Here is a 14825-nt window from a genome sequence, read left to right as displayed (position 1 = left end):
TTGAAAGAGAGTGAGCGGGAGGGAGAGGGACAGAGAATCTGAAGCTGACTCCGCCCTGAGCACAGAGCCCCCACATGAGGCTCGATCTCACGACCCTGAGATCATGACCGGAGCCGAAACCAAGAGTGAGACGCTTAACCTCCTGAGCCACCCAGGCGCCCTTATTTCATATTTTGGTAACTGTATTTCGGCATAACTGGTTGTCTTTCTAAGCTTGTGTAATTTATTCCTGTAAAAACCATATTCTGAGGAGGGCCCAGGGGCTCCACCAGATGGCCAGCAACAGGTCCATGACCCAAAGAGAGCCCCCAATCTAGTCCCAGACCCTCCTTCTTCCGAGGCGACAACCAAAGCCCCGGGTGGTACAGCACAGTAGAAGCCGTATGGGGGCCGAGGAGGGGGCCTGTGTCGCTGGTGGATGGAGCTCTTTGGATCCTTTGACCTCGGAAGGAGGCAGCTAGCCCCAGCTCTCTGTCGCCGCTCGGTCGGGGCCCTGACCCATGCGGCCTCAGCCCCACCAGGCTGCAGGACACTCCCACAGTGTCTTCGGGCGTCCTGGGGGCAGAGGGAGCTACACAGTGTTGTTCAGAGCTCGCGCTGTCTCTCCCAAGCCTCAGTCTGCTGGTGCGGGAAATGGAGAGACCAACCGTTGCCTGGGATACACGGCCACCAGGCACGGGGTGCCAAACAGCAGCCCAAACCCCCGCGGGTTCCCCGGAGAGAGGCGGGGGCTGAGGAGACAAGCTGCTTCTGGCCAACTTCTTGGAAGAGGTGGCCTTTCACTTGGACTCTAACGAATCCAGAATGGAGGGAGAAATTCCAGGCTGAGGGGAAAGAAATGCCCCCACAGAGGGTCGGTCGCACAGGCAGGGCTGTTCCTTGACCAGAGAGAGCCAGGGAAGGTGCGGGAAGCAGTGACACAGGGGGCTGGAAAGTGCGTTGGCCATGTGCAGAGGGCCTTGAATGCTGCGTTTAAAGGTTTAGACCTGCTCTGTCTGATAATGTAACTAGAGCCGTATGGGCCTATTTACATTTAAATTAATTAAAATTGAAAATGCAGTTCCTCAGTCGTATTAGCCATGCTTCCAGTGTTCACAGCCCTGTGTGGTTGGTGGCTCCTGGACAGGACAGGGCATATGGAAAGCGTTTCCACCACTGCAGAAAGCCGGGGGGCAGTGCTGGTTTGGGCTCTGTCCGGGAGACTGTCAGGTTCTGCTAAGGTCTCTGAGCAGAAGAGGGGCCGGCAGAGGCCCAGGGGCTTGGCTGGGCTGAGCTTCAGGCAGATGTCCTGAGTGGACTTCCAGTGTGGCCATGCCACTCCCTCGTGTCAGACGGAGGTGGTGAGGGGGGGCCTGCGCTGGGGTTTCGGGCGCTAGAGTGCTGTGCGGCCGTGGGAGAGTCACCAGCCCAGGTGGCTCTCTGCGGGTCCCCAGCAGCGGTGGAGGGGTGTGGGGGGGGGTAGGGGGGGACGGGGGGGGGGAGAAGGGGATGGGGGTTGCTCTGATGGGAGGGTGCCCCCGCTCACACAGCCCTCTGCTCACAGGTACGTGGCCATCGTCCACCCCTTCCGGCCGCGGCTCTCGGCCCCCCACACCAGAGCGGTGATTGTGGGCATCTGGCTGCTGGCCCTGGCCCTCGCCTTCCCCCAGTGCTTCTACTCCGCCGTCACCACGGACCAGGGCGCCACCAAGTGTGCGGTGGTCTGGCCCGAAGACAACGGCAGCAAGATGCTCCTTTTGTAAGGCCTGGGGGGTGCGGGGCATGAGTGTGTGTGCACACGTGTGTGTGCAGGTGCACACACCTGAGAATGTCCGTGCTTGTGCGTCTGCACACGGGTGTGCACGTGCATCTGCGAGGGTGTTTGGGATTACGTGAGTCCGTGTATATACCAAGGGACACTTAGCACTTCCAAAGAGGCTTTACACACATGAAGCCATTCAATTCTCCTAACGCTATGGGGCGTGCATGTCTTAGTATTCCCATTCTCAGATGAGGAAACCAGAGACTAGAAACTAAGTAATACGCCCAAGGTCCCACAGCTGGTAGGTTACGGTAACGCCAGGGCTTAAATCTGGGCAGTGCCGCTTCAGAGGGCCCCACTTCCGCGCCACCCGGGGACTCAGATCAGGATGGGTATGTCCTTAGATGAGGAGATGCAGAGGGCGCTACTGTGCGGCCAGGCTGCCCCCATTTATGTCTATGTGCGTGTGTGTGTGTGTGTGTGTGTGTGTGTGAGTCCCGGGCCATGTTCATGGAAGTGTGTGCACACAGGTGTGTGGAAATGTGGGGGGGGGGCGTTTGGGGGGAGGGCACTGTACATGCTCCTGCCACAGAGGGTCAGGGTATTGAGGTGGAAAGGGCAGGTGACAGAGCCTAGGATGTTTTGCCTGCCTCAAGCTGAGTGGGCGCCGTGGGCCGGGGGACCAGGCAGAAGAACTCAGACATGGGCCAGCCACTGTGCGACCCTGGGTAAGTCCTTTTCCTTTCCGGGCCTCGGTTTGCTACGTGCTGGCTTCCGGATCCCCATGCGCGGCTTGGTCGTTTAGCAGAGGGTAAAGAATGGGTTGAGGCTTGGGAGGCAGCAGTTGGGAGGGAGTCCTGCTCTGTCTCCTGCAGCCTGGAGGACCCTTCCTAGACCCTTTGGCTCCTCTCCCGGGTGGGGATTAGTTAGAGCACTTGCCGGGGGGTTGCTGTGAGCACGCGTGAGACCCGTCTGTGAGCCGTTAGCGCCCCGCCTGGCCCAGAACGGGCACCCATATGCGGTAGTTTAAGCCGCGGACAAAGGAGAGCAAACCTGGAGAGGGCCGATTTCGTTCCGCAGACGCCCAGCGGCCCGAGGCAGGAGGAGGTGCCTGCTTTGCGCGCAGGGCTGCCAGGTCACCATGGCAACACAGCCCCCGCCCCCGGGCCGCCTCCTTAAATACCCCTCCCCCCAACGTCCACCCCCACACCGGCTCCATCTGCCCCGAGCACCGGCCAGAAGGGGGCCTCGCCGTGGTCTTCAGTGCTAGGGAAGAAGCCTGAGAAGCCCGGTCCCGGAGACTGATGAGTTTTGAGGGCGGGCCCTGCCTACGGTCTCTGCCCTCCCTCTGCACCCCACCCTGCTCCGAAGGTCTCGCGGCTCCAAGGCCAGTGTCCATGTAGGGAAGGCTCGGGGAGGGGTGGAGAGCAGACTATTTCGTGGACTGACCACTGGGGGGCAGTGTTTCTCCACCTTACTACAGGCCTTTCTCCCTGAGAGGGGGACCAGTAATAACTCTGGGGACCCCGCACCGGCTCTGTGGGGATGGTGACTTCCAACCCTGATTCAGGCACCAAGGGAAAACAGGAGGGCAGACGTGAGCTAGGAAGGCGATGCTTTGGTGTTACCTAGAATTCTACGAGGATTTGGGGAAAGCCTGGTTTATGTGTGCAAATGTGTTATTTGTTCTTGGTGGAAGAACTGAGATTTAAATTGGGGGCTGCATCCTCACAGGCTCCCATCCTGGGTGTGTAGGCATCCGATGAAATTACAGATGCCGCATCCAGGAAAATGCGCATAGACCCTCCAAAATCAAAATACATTTAAAAAGCCCAGGCTCTGAGAGGAGGCAGTCCTGATTTTTGGTGGACCCCAGATGATCCCCAGGGCTCCTTGGAGCTCCCTTCAGCATAGGAACCTAGCCCAGAGTGAACTCCTATCCTGAACCGTGTCCCAAGGAAAGAATGAGGCAAAATTGAGATGTCACTCATACTTGGGAAGGATCTTAGGGATTACCTCCTCGTTTTACAAAAGGGGAAACTGAGACCGGGGGAGAGGTCAGACTTGCCCGAGGTCACACTTTGAAGTGAGAGTCTGAACAAAAACTCAGTTCTGACTTCACAGAGCTGGCCTTCAGTGGTAGGGAAATCGTCTGAGTGTTGATTAAATCTCTAGAGCTATTTCATATGTCACAGAATTTCTGCACCTCTCTGAACCTCAGTTTCCCCCTCCAGACACTGAGGCAGGTAGCCCTGCTGACCCTCAAGGTCTATCTAGCTCAGACACTCTGTGACCTTACATGAAGGTAAAGTGAGAGGGGCCTGGCATTCGCTGTTCCCCCCTGCCCTTACCTGCACCACACAGGGGTCTAGGATGAGGATCCCGGGGTCTAGGAGCACCCGTCTCCCCCAAACCTTTTGTAATTAGCATATTTGCTCAAAGAACGAGCAAGCAGAATTCTAAACACAGGCTTTAGGGAAGACATTTGCTGGAGCCACCTGCTCCCCCCCTCTGGGTGGCAGCACCTCTCGAAAAGGAGCCCAGCAAGGCTGGCCCACAGGTCATGAGGGTGGGGGCCTTGGGAACACTTCAGCCCTCCTAGAAAAAGGTCATGTGCCAGGGCCACGGGTCTCGGGCCCATTCCCGAGGTGCCCCCACCTGGGCCCTGTCGGAGAAGAGCTGCAGCGTCACTCAGATAGTAGAATGGGCAGCACACCTCTCCTTTACATCATCTTTCCAAAAGGAAAAGAAACTGCTCCACACAGCCCAGGGTGTCCTCCACAGGGATTAGATGAGTAACCATCAGTGTGTTCTGGGCCGCTTGCTCAAAGGTGGGGTGAGAGAAAGCCTGCTGACGTGAGCCGCGTTCCCAACCAAACGCTGATGGGCAGGAAGAGATGATCAGTATCTTGTACGGTGTGGTACTGTTGCCACTGGCCTGTTCCCTGATAGGGATGTCGGGGCAGGATGGAACCGTATCAGCTCCTGAAAATCTACCTCTCCAGACAGACAGACGCAGCTACAGACTATATATATATGTAATCTGTCTAATGCATATGTACGTAGATATATCATATACACACATATGACTCAGGAAGAAAATATCCCAATTGTGAATATTGGTGAGAATGGAATTAGCAATTTTACTTCCTCCTTTGTGTTTAATGGCATTTTAAATGTTAAAGAAATGTATTATTTGGTTAACTTTTTCCTTTCTATTTATTTCCTTTTTTGGTAGCGTTTGTCTATCACCTGGAGGATCGCAGAGATAAAGCGGGTATCCCTTTTGCCGCAGGGAAAGCCCTCTTTGGGCATATATGCTAGCCAATGTTGTCCTTTTTTTTTTCTTAAAGTTAAATCAAGGCCTTGGGAGGTGGCCCGGGGTGGCCGGCCGGAGCTGGCTCAGGGGCGCGCGCGGGCCAGGGGGACTGAGGGCTGGCGGATGCCGAAGTCGCTCCCGGGCCGTCCCGTGCCCAGGCCCTTGGCTTTCCCTCCAGGTACCACCTCGTGGTGATCGCCCTCATCTACGTGCTGCCTCTCGTGGTGATGCTCCTCGCCTACAGTGTCATCGGCCTCACGCTCTGGAGACGCGAGGTTCCCAGGCACCAGGTGCACTGCGCCAACCCGCGCCACCTGCGGGCCAAGAGGAAGGTGGGCGCCGGGGGCGGGGCTCTGCGGGGGCGGGGTCGGCTCGGGCCCCGCCCCGGGGCCCCGCCCTTCCGGGCTCGAAGCCCGCCCCTACGGCGGCGCCGTTGAGGACCGGATCCGCCCTAACTTGCACTTGTCCTAACTTCCTGACCAGAGTCCGAGTTCATTCTTCCTAAGACGACAGAGTTGCCTTTGGCCCTTGGCCAAATGCGAAGTTAAAGGAACTCCCCCAAAATGTTTTGAGAATCAGAGAATCCTAAAGCCCCAAAGAATTTCAGATACCCCCAAGAATCTTAGAATGATTGACTCTCAAAATCTTAGACTTCCTGAGTAATCGTAGTGTTGAATTTAAGAAGCCCCACAGAACTACTACGGGAGGCTCCTGTTTAGAATCACAAGAGAATTCTCAAATGCTGGAACTGCAGACCTCCAATCCGAGATCACGGAGGCTGGATTGGAGTCCAGCAGCACCCAGTCTGCCTTCAATTTCCAACCCAAGTGCCAGTGTCCACCCCTCCTCCCCGCCATTCAGGGCCCCCCAAGGTCCTGATACAGCATTCTATGATTCAGACCTCCTCCACCGTCCCCTAGTCAAAGCTTATCTTTGCCGTGCCCCTTCCTGTTAGGCGTCCAGGGAAGGGAATGGTTAATCCCATCATGTATCAGGTCACTGTCTTGGCTTCAGGTCTACTATTGGGCATTTTTCATAGGACAATTCAGGGAGGTAGTCAGATACGGGACACTGTCTGAGTGTCCCTCCTCGTGAAGAGCTGGTCTCCACTTGCCATCGCTGGCTTGCCCTCCATTCCTCGTGAGGTACTGGGCCAGTTTAGGAGGGCCTGCAGAGACCAGGCTTGAGGGGGGAAGATCAGGGAGCTGGCTCCTGGGCAGAGGCTGGGATGCCCGACTAGAGTCTCACTACCTGTGGATAGAAGGGCTATGGCAGACACAGATCCCAGGGAGAGGGGCACCTGAGAACCCATAGTTAGCATAGGGGATCCCCCAAGGATGGGGTTAGGAGCTCACCCGCTCTCCAGGGAGGGGAGCTGCTCTGAAGGAAGGGGTCTGGGACACCGGCTAGATGAGGTGGCCTCCGAGCGGGGCTTCAAGGAGTGAGGACTCGAAAGAGTGTGAGCAGTGTGGGCAGAGGTGCAAGGCCCAGCAGTCAAGGCTGCTTATGCTCCAAGGGACTGAGGGCTTCCACGAGGGGTGCCCTGCCACCACCCTTGGAGGATTGGGGTGTGGTGCTTCCAGGCTGAGGTGTGACCTGAGCCTCTCCCGGTCCAGTTCGTGAAGACCATGGTGCTGGTGGTGGTGACGTTTGCCATCTGCTGGCTGCCCTACCACTTCTACTTCATCCTGGGCAGCTTCCAGGAGGACATCTACTACCACAAGTTCATCCAGCAGGTGTACCTGGCGCTCTTCTGGCTGGCCATGAGCTCCACCATGTACAATCCCATCATCTACTGCTGCCTCAACCACAGGTGAGCCCTCATCCCAGCCCCCCTCTCCTCAGCCCTCAGGAACCCTTGGCTTGGCCCCTGCACAGCGTGAGCCTGTGCCTCCCACCCCCGCACGGGATTGCTGTCCTCACACTGAGCCCACAGCACAGTCCTCAAGGCAGGCCTCTGGCCGCGGCCTGGCTTGAGCCCCTCCTCCTCCCCAAACCCTTGTCCTGTTGCCCAGGCCACAGTTCTCCCCGTCCATCTGCTCCTGCTCTCTCTTCAGGGGCTACATCTGGGACCAGGAGAAGAGAGAAGGGAGGGACAGAGAGGTGGAGGGAGGAGGAGAGTCAGAGAGAGGCCGCAGGGCGGACAGAGAGGGAGAAAGGAAGGAGCCAGTAAAGGAGGGCGGGATGTCCTCTGTCGCAACATTTTTAAGAGCTTCCCGTAATGAGACGTTTCCTTGAGCCAGGTGAACCGCTCCAACCCCAGCAGTATGAAGCACTCAGCTGGGGGGCCCAGGGCCAAGACTGGAGAGGGAGCAGGCTGCTCCCTGGGGAGATCAGAGGGCATTTCCTGCCGCCAGGGGGGATTTCTGGGGCCGCTGAGGAGTGACCTTGGCAGAGACAGCCAGGGAGGAAGGAACCAAGTTCTCACTCCTCCCTCAGACACACCTGGTTGCCCCACCCCATACTTCTGGCGAATCAGAGTCCCCCAGAGGGGCTGGCGTTTGCTCTGGGGCACCTGGAGAGGTGGAAGGCCTCAGAAAACCCTGAAAGGGGGGTCAGGTAAGAGGAGACAAGAGGTGAACAGAGTCCTGGTCTCTACAAGACAGCCATGTGGGTAAGGTTGGCCGTGGGCCTCCGTGTTCATGCCTTTTATCACCTGCCTGCCCACGTGTCCAGGCCACTCATGATGCCATTAGGGTCCTTGTTGCCCAGATATCCCAGCCACCTGGGGCAGGCCAGGAGGAAGTGAGAGAACTGTGATTTTTTTTTTTTTTCCGAGTGTTTAATGGGTGCCAGAACCCTCCATTGTCTCCTGAGAGGTAAGAAGTAGATGATAGGAGGAAGGGAGGTGTCATCCCCATTTTACAGATGAGGAAACTGACCCCAGAAAGGAAGACTCCTAAACTCATACAGCAAGCAGTGGAGCCAGAATACCATAGATCTCCAAGGCCTGTAACCTTGGCCCCACATCACACCTTTCTCTTGATGCAGCTTCTAGGAGAACTTGGACTCAGGAACTGTCATAATCAGGGAGGGGCCCCCAGCACTCCATGTGTGTGCAATGGTCACTCTCCCATTACCCAGTGACACAGTCCCTGAGGCTCTACTCATTTCTGAAATAACCTCAGAATCTTCAGTAGTTGGTGACTTTAGCTCTAAAGCAGGACTGATGCTCCTGGCAGGAGGCTTCATTCATTCAGAACCTGTTCACAAGTGACTCCGTGCACCCGGCGCTGTTCCAAGCCCCTGGGATACCCCAGTGAACAAAAGCAATGGTTTCTTTCCTTGGGGAGCTGACATTCTAGTGGGGAGACAGACAATAAGCAAGCGTAAGGAGTGGATGAATCACATAGTGTATTAGGTGGTAAGTTCTACAGAAAAAAGGAAAACCAGAGCTGGGGATGGGAGGACCAGAAGTGCCAGGGGGAGGAGTGGGCACAGGGGGAGCAATTTTATAGCATGGCCAGGTTTGGCCTTATTGAGGATTCTTTTGAGCAAAGATGATTGAATGGGCCCTGCAGCTGTGCAGGGAAAGGCTCCAAGCAGAGGAAACAGCCAAGGCAAGGGCCCTGTGGTCAAGGTAAGGCCTTGGGCCAGGACTCTGCCACGAGGAGTCCAGTGGAGCTCTGAGTTGGGAGACACCTACGCTGACTTCCCTTTTAAAAGAATCCATCTGGCCGTGTGTCGGCACTGGACCACAGCGGCGGGGCAAGCAGAGAAGCAGGGGGGTGGGGAGGCTGTTGCAAGGATGACGATGAGAGGTGGGGAGGGGGTTCAGACGGGGGAGAGATGTGGTCAGAGTCGGACTATTACTAAGGTAGAGCCAATAGAACCTGACGGAGAGGAGGTGGCATGTGTGAGAAGTCAAGGCTGACTCGAAGGTTCCAGGCCTGAGCAGCTGGAAGGACAGAGTTGCCAGTTGTCAGGAACTGAGATGGGGATGCTGGTGAGTGGGGGGAGGGGGGGGGGGGACAGGCTGAGGGGGAGCGGGAGGGGCAGAGGCCATGAAGCTCCCACAGGAGAGGCGTTTGTTGGGGGCCACACCATGGAATATTGTAGAGCTGCAAGGTGAGGAACCGAAGTCAGGCCTGCTCTTCTGGAACGTGGCACCCTGCGTCTCCTGGGAACAGACAAGCGGCTGTCACCCAGGGTCCCCTTGATCTCTGCTCCTCTCGGACAGGCCAGTGTTCTCTTTCTCGCAGCCCATTTCCTCCACTGCCGTCTGCTTCCCCTTCTAATTTACCTTTAGTCCGGCCATGGGGAGAGCTACTTTTTAAGCAAATATACCAAAATGTAGTAGTTCTCTGTGCATGACTTCTTTCAGAGCAGCCCCCCTTGGGAGAGCATCCTTACTCTGCCCAATACTGCCAAAGCCCAAACTTCTTAAGACTCCTCTAGAATATTCCTTTAGAAGCCAGTTAACAAGCCACACAAGAAAATCTGTTATTTCTTTAGTTGTATTTGGTTTCTTTCTGTCTGTAATAACAAATGGTCTAATTAGGCTTAATCACCCACTTCAATCACTAGATTTAGCTCCAGATTCCTTCTGGGCATTTCCAAAACTCAAATCCACTCAGGAACAGTGAACAATGACAGACAGGGGTAAGAGGACGACTTTCTTTGGAGGGGAGATCAGCTCCTGGAGGTGGGGGCAGTTCCCGGACTGTCCCCCTCACCCCTCTGCTCAAGGTGACCCTCCGTCTCCTAGGTTTCGCTCTGGATTCCGGCTTGCTTTCCGTTGCTGCCCGTGGGTCACACCGACTGAGGAAGATAAGATTGAGCTGACTCACACTCCATCCCTTTCTAGGAGGGTCAACAGGTGTCACACTAAAGAGACTTCTTTCATGGCTGGGGATACTGCCCCCTCTCAGGCTACCAATGGGCAGGCCAGGAGTCCCCAAGATGGGGTACCTACTGAACCCTGAAGCCTTGTGCCTGGCACCCTCGGAGAAGTAGCCAGTTGAGAGGTCCAGATCTAGAAGTTTGACCCATGCCCCAGGCTTCAGTACATCAATGGAAAAACAAGATGGGGCCAGGAGCTCTGCAAGTGGATGCTAACTCTAAGACGGCCCAGCTGCCCCTCTGACAGGGCTTCACAGCAACAAGAGTCCAAGAAGAGAGTGTGAGCTAACACTTATCTCATCCAGGAGTCACAAGCAGGGATGGCTTCCTGGGGCATACAACCTGATGAGTGCCTTCCAGCGTTGGGGTAACAGGCAATGGGGGGAAGAGGAGGGCGTACGCATCCAAAGGGGACAGCAGCTGACCAGCTCTGGACAAATGTCATGAGGTAATGGGCGCCCACCATTGTCAGATCTTACGGATCTTTCAAGACACGCCAGAAATCCAAATTTGTGAGACTTCCAGACTTGTTCCATTTGGCTCACATTTTTATAAATATTGGTTAGACCAAACAGAACACACCCAGGGACAGCACCCAACCATGGTACTGATTTATTATCAGGCTAAAGACCCAGGGAGGGAACTTCTTATTTTGCAAAGCCCATCACCTGTGAGTCGACCCGGGGCTTCTGTGCTTCGGCATCTAACTCAGACCCAGCTCAGTGCACACCGTGGGTAAGAGTCAAAAGGAGCCGCGGCTGTGTTGCCTCGGACAAGTCCCTCTTACCCTCCGCCTCTTCTTCTCCCAGTGACAAAACTGCCTCACAGGGATGCTGGGAGGAAGACTGAAGTGAGGCCTCTAAACTAGTGTCAAGTGCTGAATAACCAGCAGGCATGATTCTTATCCCCGCCAAGCCGGCTGTGTTACGTGGACGCCTCCAGGACGCGAGCAGCGGGGGTCACGCTCACTCCGGCAGCGGGCAGGGGGCGGGCAGGGAACGCCAAGCATCTCGACTCCTGGAGAGCTCTGGGCCTGGTCCGGTGCACCGCAAGGACACCCTTCTCCCTGACCGCCGCCTCACCCTGTGCGCCCCATTTGCCCCTCCAGAAGAACCACGTGACACTATAAATGCACAGCAAGAGGGGTGTCTGCCTTCGCTCAGGTCATGATCCCAGAGTCCTGGGATCGAGCCCCGCATTGGGCTCCCTGCTCCGCGGGAAGCCTGCTTCTCCCTCTCCCACTCCCCCTGCTTGTGTTCCCTCTCTCGCTGTGTCTCTCTCTGTCAAATAAATAAATAAAATCTTTTAAAAATTAAAAAAAAAAAAAAATGCACAGCAAGAGAGTTTAATGCTAGGTGTGATCCCCCCAGAGATCATGGTGCCCGATAAAGGGGCTCCGGCCTTAACCCACCCAGGGCACGAGAGGCGGGCTGATGTGGTACCCACTGGTGGGCCATGGGGTGAATCAGCAGCCTCAGGGTTGAGGTGGGGCAGGGATGAAAGGGTCAGGTGAGGAGCGGTTTCCTACAGAAGGGATTCGTTTAAAAGGGGAGAGGAGGACCGTGCAGGCAACCTGCTCCCGGGGCTGCAGCAAGACGTCATCCGTGTTAGAGCAGGGTCTACACCCTCTGTTCCCTTGGAGTTGGCAGACGGTGATGAAGGGCGGGGTCTACTTGGGGACGGCGGTGGGGACAGCCAATGTGCACTGTCCTCTCATTAAACCCAAACAGTCTGTGGGAGCCCAGAGGCCTTCCACCGCTTTACCTTCCTAACGGTGCGGGGTTGAGACCCTGGGGCTGCGGCAGGGAGCTGGCCAGGCGGGTGCTGGAAAACAAGGACAGAGGCTAGCTCGGTGACACTGCAGAGAACAGAGAAGTGACGCTACTAAATGAAGGCTGGGGGCTGAAGCACTCTCCATCCACCCCCCAGGATCCCCAGGGCATGGCCTCCCACCTTCTCCGGCCAACAAGCATCACTCAGGGTCTTTGAATTGGTACAAAGTTTACTAGGTCATACAACGTGGCTCACAAAAGCAATGGGGAATTCCAACGAGGGCACTGTTTGTTGGTTTCGTTCCTTTTACCCAAATGGAGACAAGACATTTTCCCACAGAACTGCCCACCTCCCCCCACCCCCAAGACAGACAGAAGGCAAGACTGTCACAACGTGGCTCTGACCAGTTCCACGGACACACGATTCAGTGGCACGGACACGTCTTGATGGGAACCTCGGGACGCCAGACAGCAGTGGGGGCTGGGACGGGAGGAAGCCACTAAGATGCCCCTGGGAGGAGGAGTCCCGGCAGTGTCTGCTGGTGATAATACATTTCACACGGGGGATGGGTCCCCAAGGACGGGCTGCGGAGGCCCCTAAGGCCTGTCAGATGGCGTGACTTTTCATCTTGGGCCAATAAATAACTCTGTCGGACGAATGCAGAAACTGGAAATGGGCGCCACTACACTTCACACGTGGGGAGCGGACGACCAGGTTGAAATCGGATCATGCAGAGTGGCAGGGCAGGCGAGGAGGGGCCGGAGTGGGGAGAGATTATCAACAGCACACGCTCTATTTTGTACCCTACGTTATGCGCCGGTAGTTGGCTTGCGGCCCCTCCCGCTGCGGCGGAGGTGGGCTCTGGCGCCGGCGGCTCCCGGCCCAGCTCGCTGGGAGGGACGGGGGTGGCCGCCCGAAGAGAGACGTGCTGGAGGGGCAGCAGGCCGGGGGGCCGGTACCCTTAGCTGCTCGTCTCTTCCCGGAGCCGGACGCCCACTGCCGTGATGAGGGCAGCCCCCTTGCCGCTACCGTCTTCGGACAGGAGGAAGGACACGTTACATTTTGGGGACAGTTCCTTCACGGTTTGGTACATGATTCTGGAGAAGCTGAGAAAGAACAACACATGGAGGAGGAGGGTAAGTGGAGAAGATGAGAAGAGACTCTGGGCCCGCGCGAGGACGCCTCAGGACCAACGACAGGGGACAAGCAAGACGGGAGGGGCTTCTTGGGAAGGGTTGCGGGGACACCGGATCTGCCGCCGATTCTACGACCCTAGTTTTCAGCATGGAGAAACAGCTGAGAATCCAAACAGATGAGACTGGACGGCTTATCAGGACGAGGGCAGGAATAACGCACACACACACTCATCCCCCAAGCCCGAGGCGTCTGGGGGACCAGACACCGAGAAGGGTACCAGGGCCTGGCCCCCTGAGATCCCCAGCCCATCACCAGCCATGGCCCAACACCTGGCCTCCGAGGCCAAGAGCGGCAGGCCCCCAGTGAGAGAGAATCTCTCAGTGACAGGTGACTCTAGGTTCCCACACCGTGTGCTGACGGGGACACAGGGCCAGGCTGACGCAGCTCAGGGCAATGGAGGTGACACCACCTGCCCGCTGTCGCACCCCTGCCAGGGCCTGCCCCCCACCTTCTATGCTACCTTTCAGTCCTGCCCGTGGCCATCAGCCCCTGAGGACGAGGACACTTGGCAGCTGAGCACTTGAGCATAGCTTCCAAATGATGGTGCGGGGATTAGATAAGCGTGTATGGCTCCAAAACGTAGCTCTGAGCCACGGCAGTGTGCTGCCCCAGGTGACGAAGAGGACAGCTACGGAGGTGGGGGACAGGTGCAGATGGAGCAGGGCGTTGGCTCCCTCCACAGCCATGGCCGTGAGGTAAGCAGCGAATGGCTACGCTGACGTGGGTGAGGCTGCTTTTAAGGAAAGTGACATTATGGCCCAGTTTACCAGGGATGGTCCCAGTGTAATTATTAGTGCAGTCTCTTCACTGGCAAAACCACCCCAGTTTAGACAATAAATAATAGGGTCACTCTATTCATAAGGGCTAAGCTCTGGGATATGTGGCCGATCAAAGGGCAGGTGGGACCGAATATCCTCCTTCAGCACAGAGTGTCAGACCCTTGACCATAAGGAGCCCACTCCCCATCCCTCTTCCTACCTTGCAAGCCTCTTGAGAAACTGATTTAGCAGGTGAACAAGACAAGGTGTCCTCCTCCCTCCGTCCTTCACTCCCTCTCCCCACTTACCAGACACAGCCTCCTGGCCGGGCTGCAGCTACCCAGGTGGATGGGTAAGGCCATGGTCGCCCTTCCCTCGGACTCTGCCTGACCTAAGGGGGCCCCAGGAGGAATGGGGAGAGGGACATCTATGCCACTGGTGTGAGCTGAACCAAGTGAAGCCACTCCTCTCCAAGGATCTCAGTTAAACTTCGAAGCAGCTCATCACCTGGTCCCAGAGAAGGCCCAGGCCCTAAACGCACAGCCTTCGGGTCAGCTGGGTCCTGGTGAGGAATTCTCCTGGTGCGACTCACATCCTGCTGTCCCATAACCCATCAAGGGACCTCAGCAGCCCAGGACGCCCTGCCCACCCAAGCGGAAGCCCCACTCACTGCGGATGAAGCTTGTAGAGTGTTCCATCCACGCCCACAGTCACGTTGAGGTGGTCCAGCCCTCTGTTCTCGCGGATCTTGTCCACCACGGCGGCCATGCCCGCACCGCACAGCTGCGCAGCCCTCTTGGACACCACCCCGCACACGGTCTTGACCAGGATGCTATCGTCACAGGTGCTGTTCAGGCCCAGCTGCTGCAGGATGGCCCGCACCTGGAGCAGTGCTAACCGGTCACTGCAGTGGACAAAAGCCAGAAGGCTGGATGAAGCGGGGCCCTGCAGAGCAGCCCGGGAGCCGACGCCGGGGGACCAGCCGCAAACCACCGTACTTACCACGAGTAGGGCTGTGGGGGCTTCCTTCCTCCAAATCAACATTTATTTGTATTAATTTATTTCTTTTTAAAGACGTTATTTTTTTTCAAGTAACCTCTACACCCAGCCTGGGGCTCAAACCCACAACCCTGAGATCAGGAGCTGTGTGCTGAGCCAGCCAGGCGCCCCAGCTTTTACGACCATTCTAAAAACA

General features: G+C 56.7%; 2 protein-coding genes across 2 annotated transcripts in view; one reads left to right on the top strand and one right to left on the bottom strand.

Annotated features, from left to right (window-relative positions):
• Window positions 1–10430, top strand: part of TACR2 (tachykinin receptor 2) — a 13715-nt gene extending 3285 nt beyond the window's left edge. The window contains exons 2-5 of the mRNA XM_032423880.1: window positions 1544–1738; window positions 5239–5392; window positions 6677–6873; window positions 9769–10430. Of these exons, the coding sequence (XP_032279771.1) occupies window positions 1544–1738; window positions 5239–5392; window positions 6677–6873; window positions 9769–9985 (763 nt within the window). The 3' untranslated portion in view covers window positions 9986–10430. The remainder of the gene's footprint in view (window positions 1–1543; window positions 1739–5238; window positions 5393–6676; window positions 6874–9768) is intronic.
• A 1449-nt stretch (window positions 10431–11879) lies between these two features.
• HK1 (hexokinase 1) overlaps window positions 11880–14825 on the bottom strand; it is a 63173-nt gene continuing 60227 nt past the window's right edge. The window contains exons 17-18 of the mRNA XM_032423609.1: window positions 14301–14534; window positions 11880–12781 (exon numbers count right to left, since the gene is read on the bottom strand). Coding sequence (XP_032279500.1) covers window positions 12637–12781; window positions 14301–14534 — 379 coding nt within the window. The 3' untranslated portion in view covers window positions 11880–12636. The remainder of the gene's footprint in view (window positions 12782–14300; window positions 14535–14825) is intronic.

Source organism: Phoca vitulina, unplaced genomic scaffold, assembly GCF_004348235.1.
Source record: "Phoca vitulina isolate PV1807 unplaced genomic scaffold, GSC_HSeal_1.0 scaffold29, whole genome shotgun sequence".
NCBI lineage: Eukaryota > Metazoa > Chordata > Mammalia > Carnivora > Phocidae > Phoca > Phoca vitulina.
Note: the sequence above shows the minus strand (reverse complement) of the source record. Positions and strands in the feature narration are given on the sequence as shown.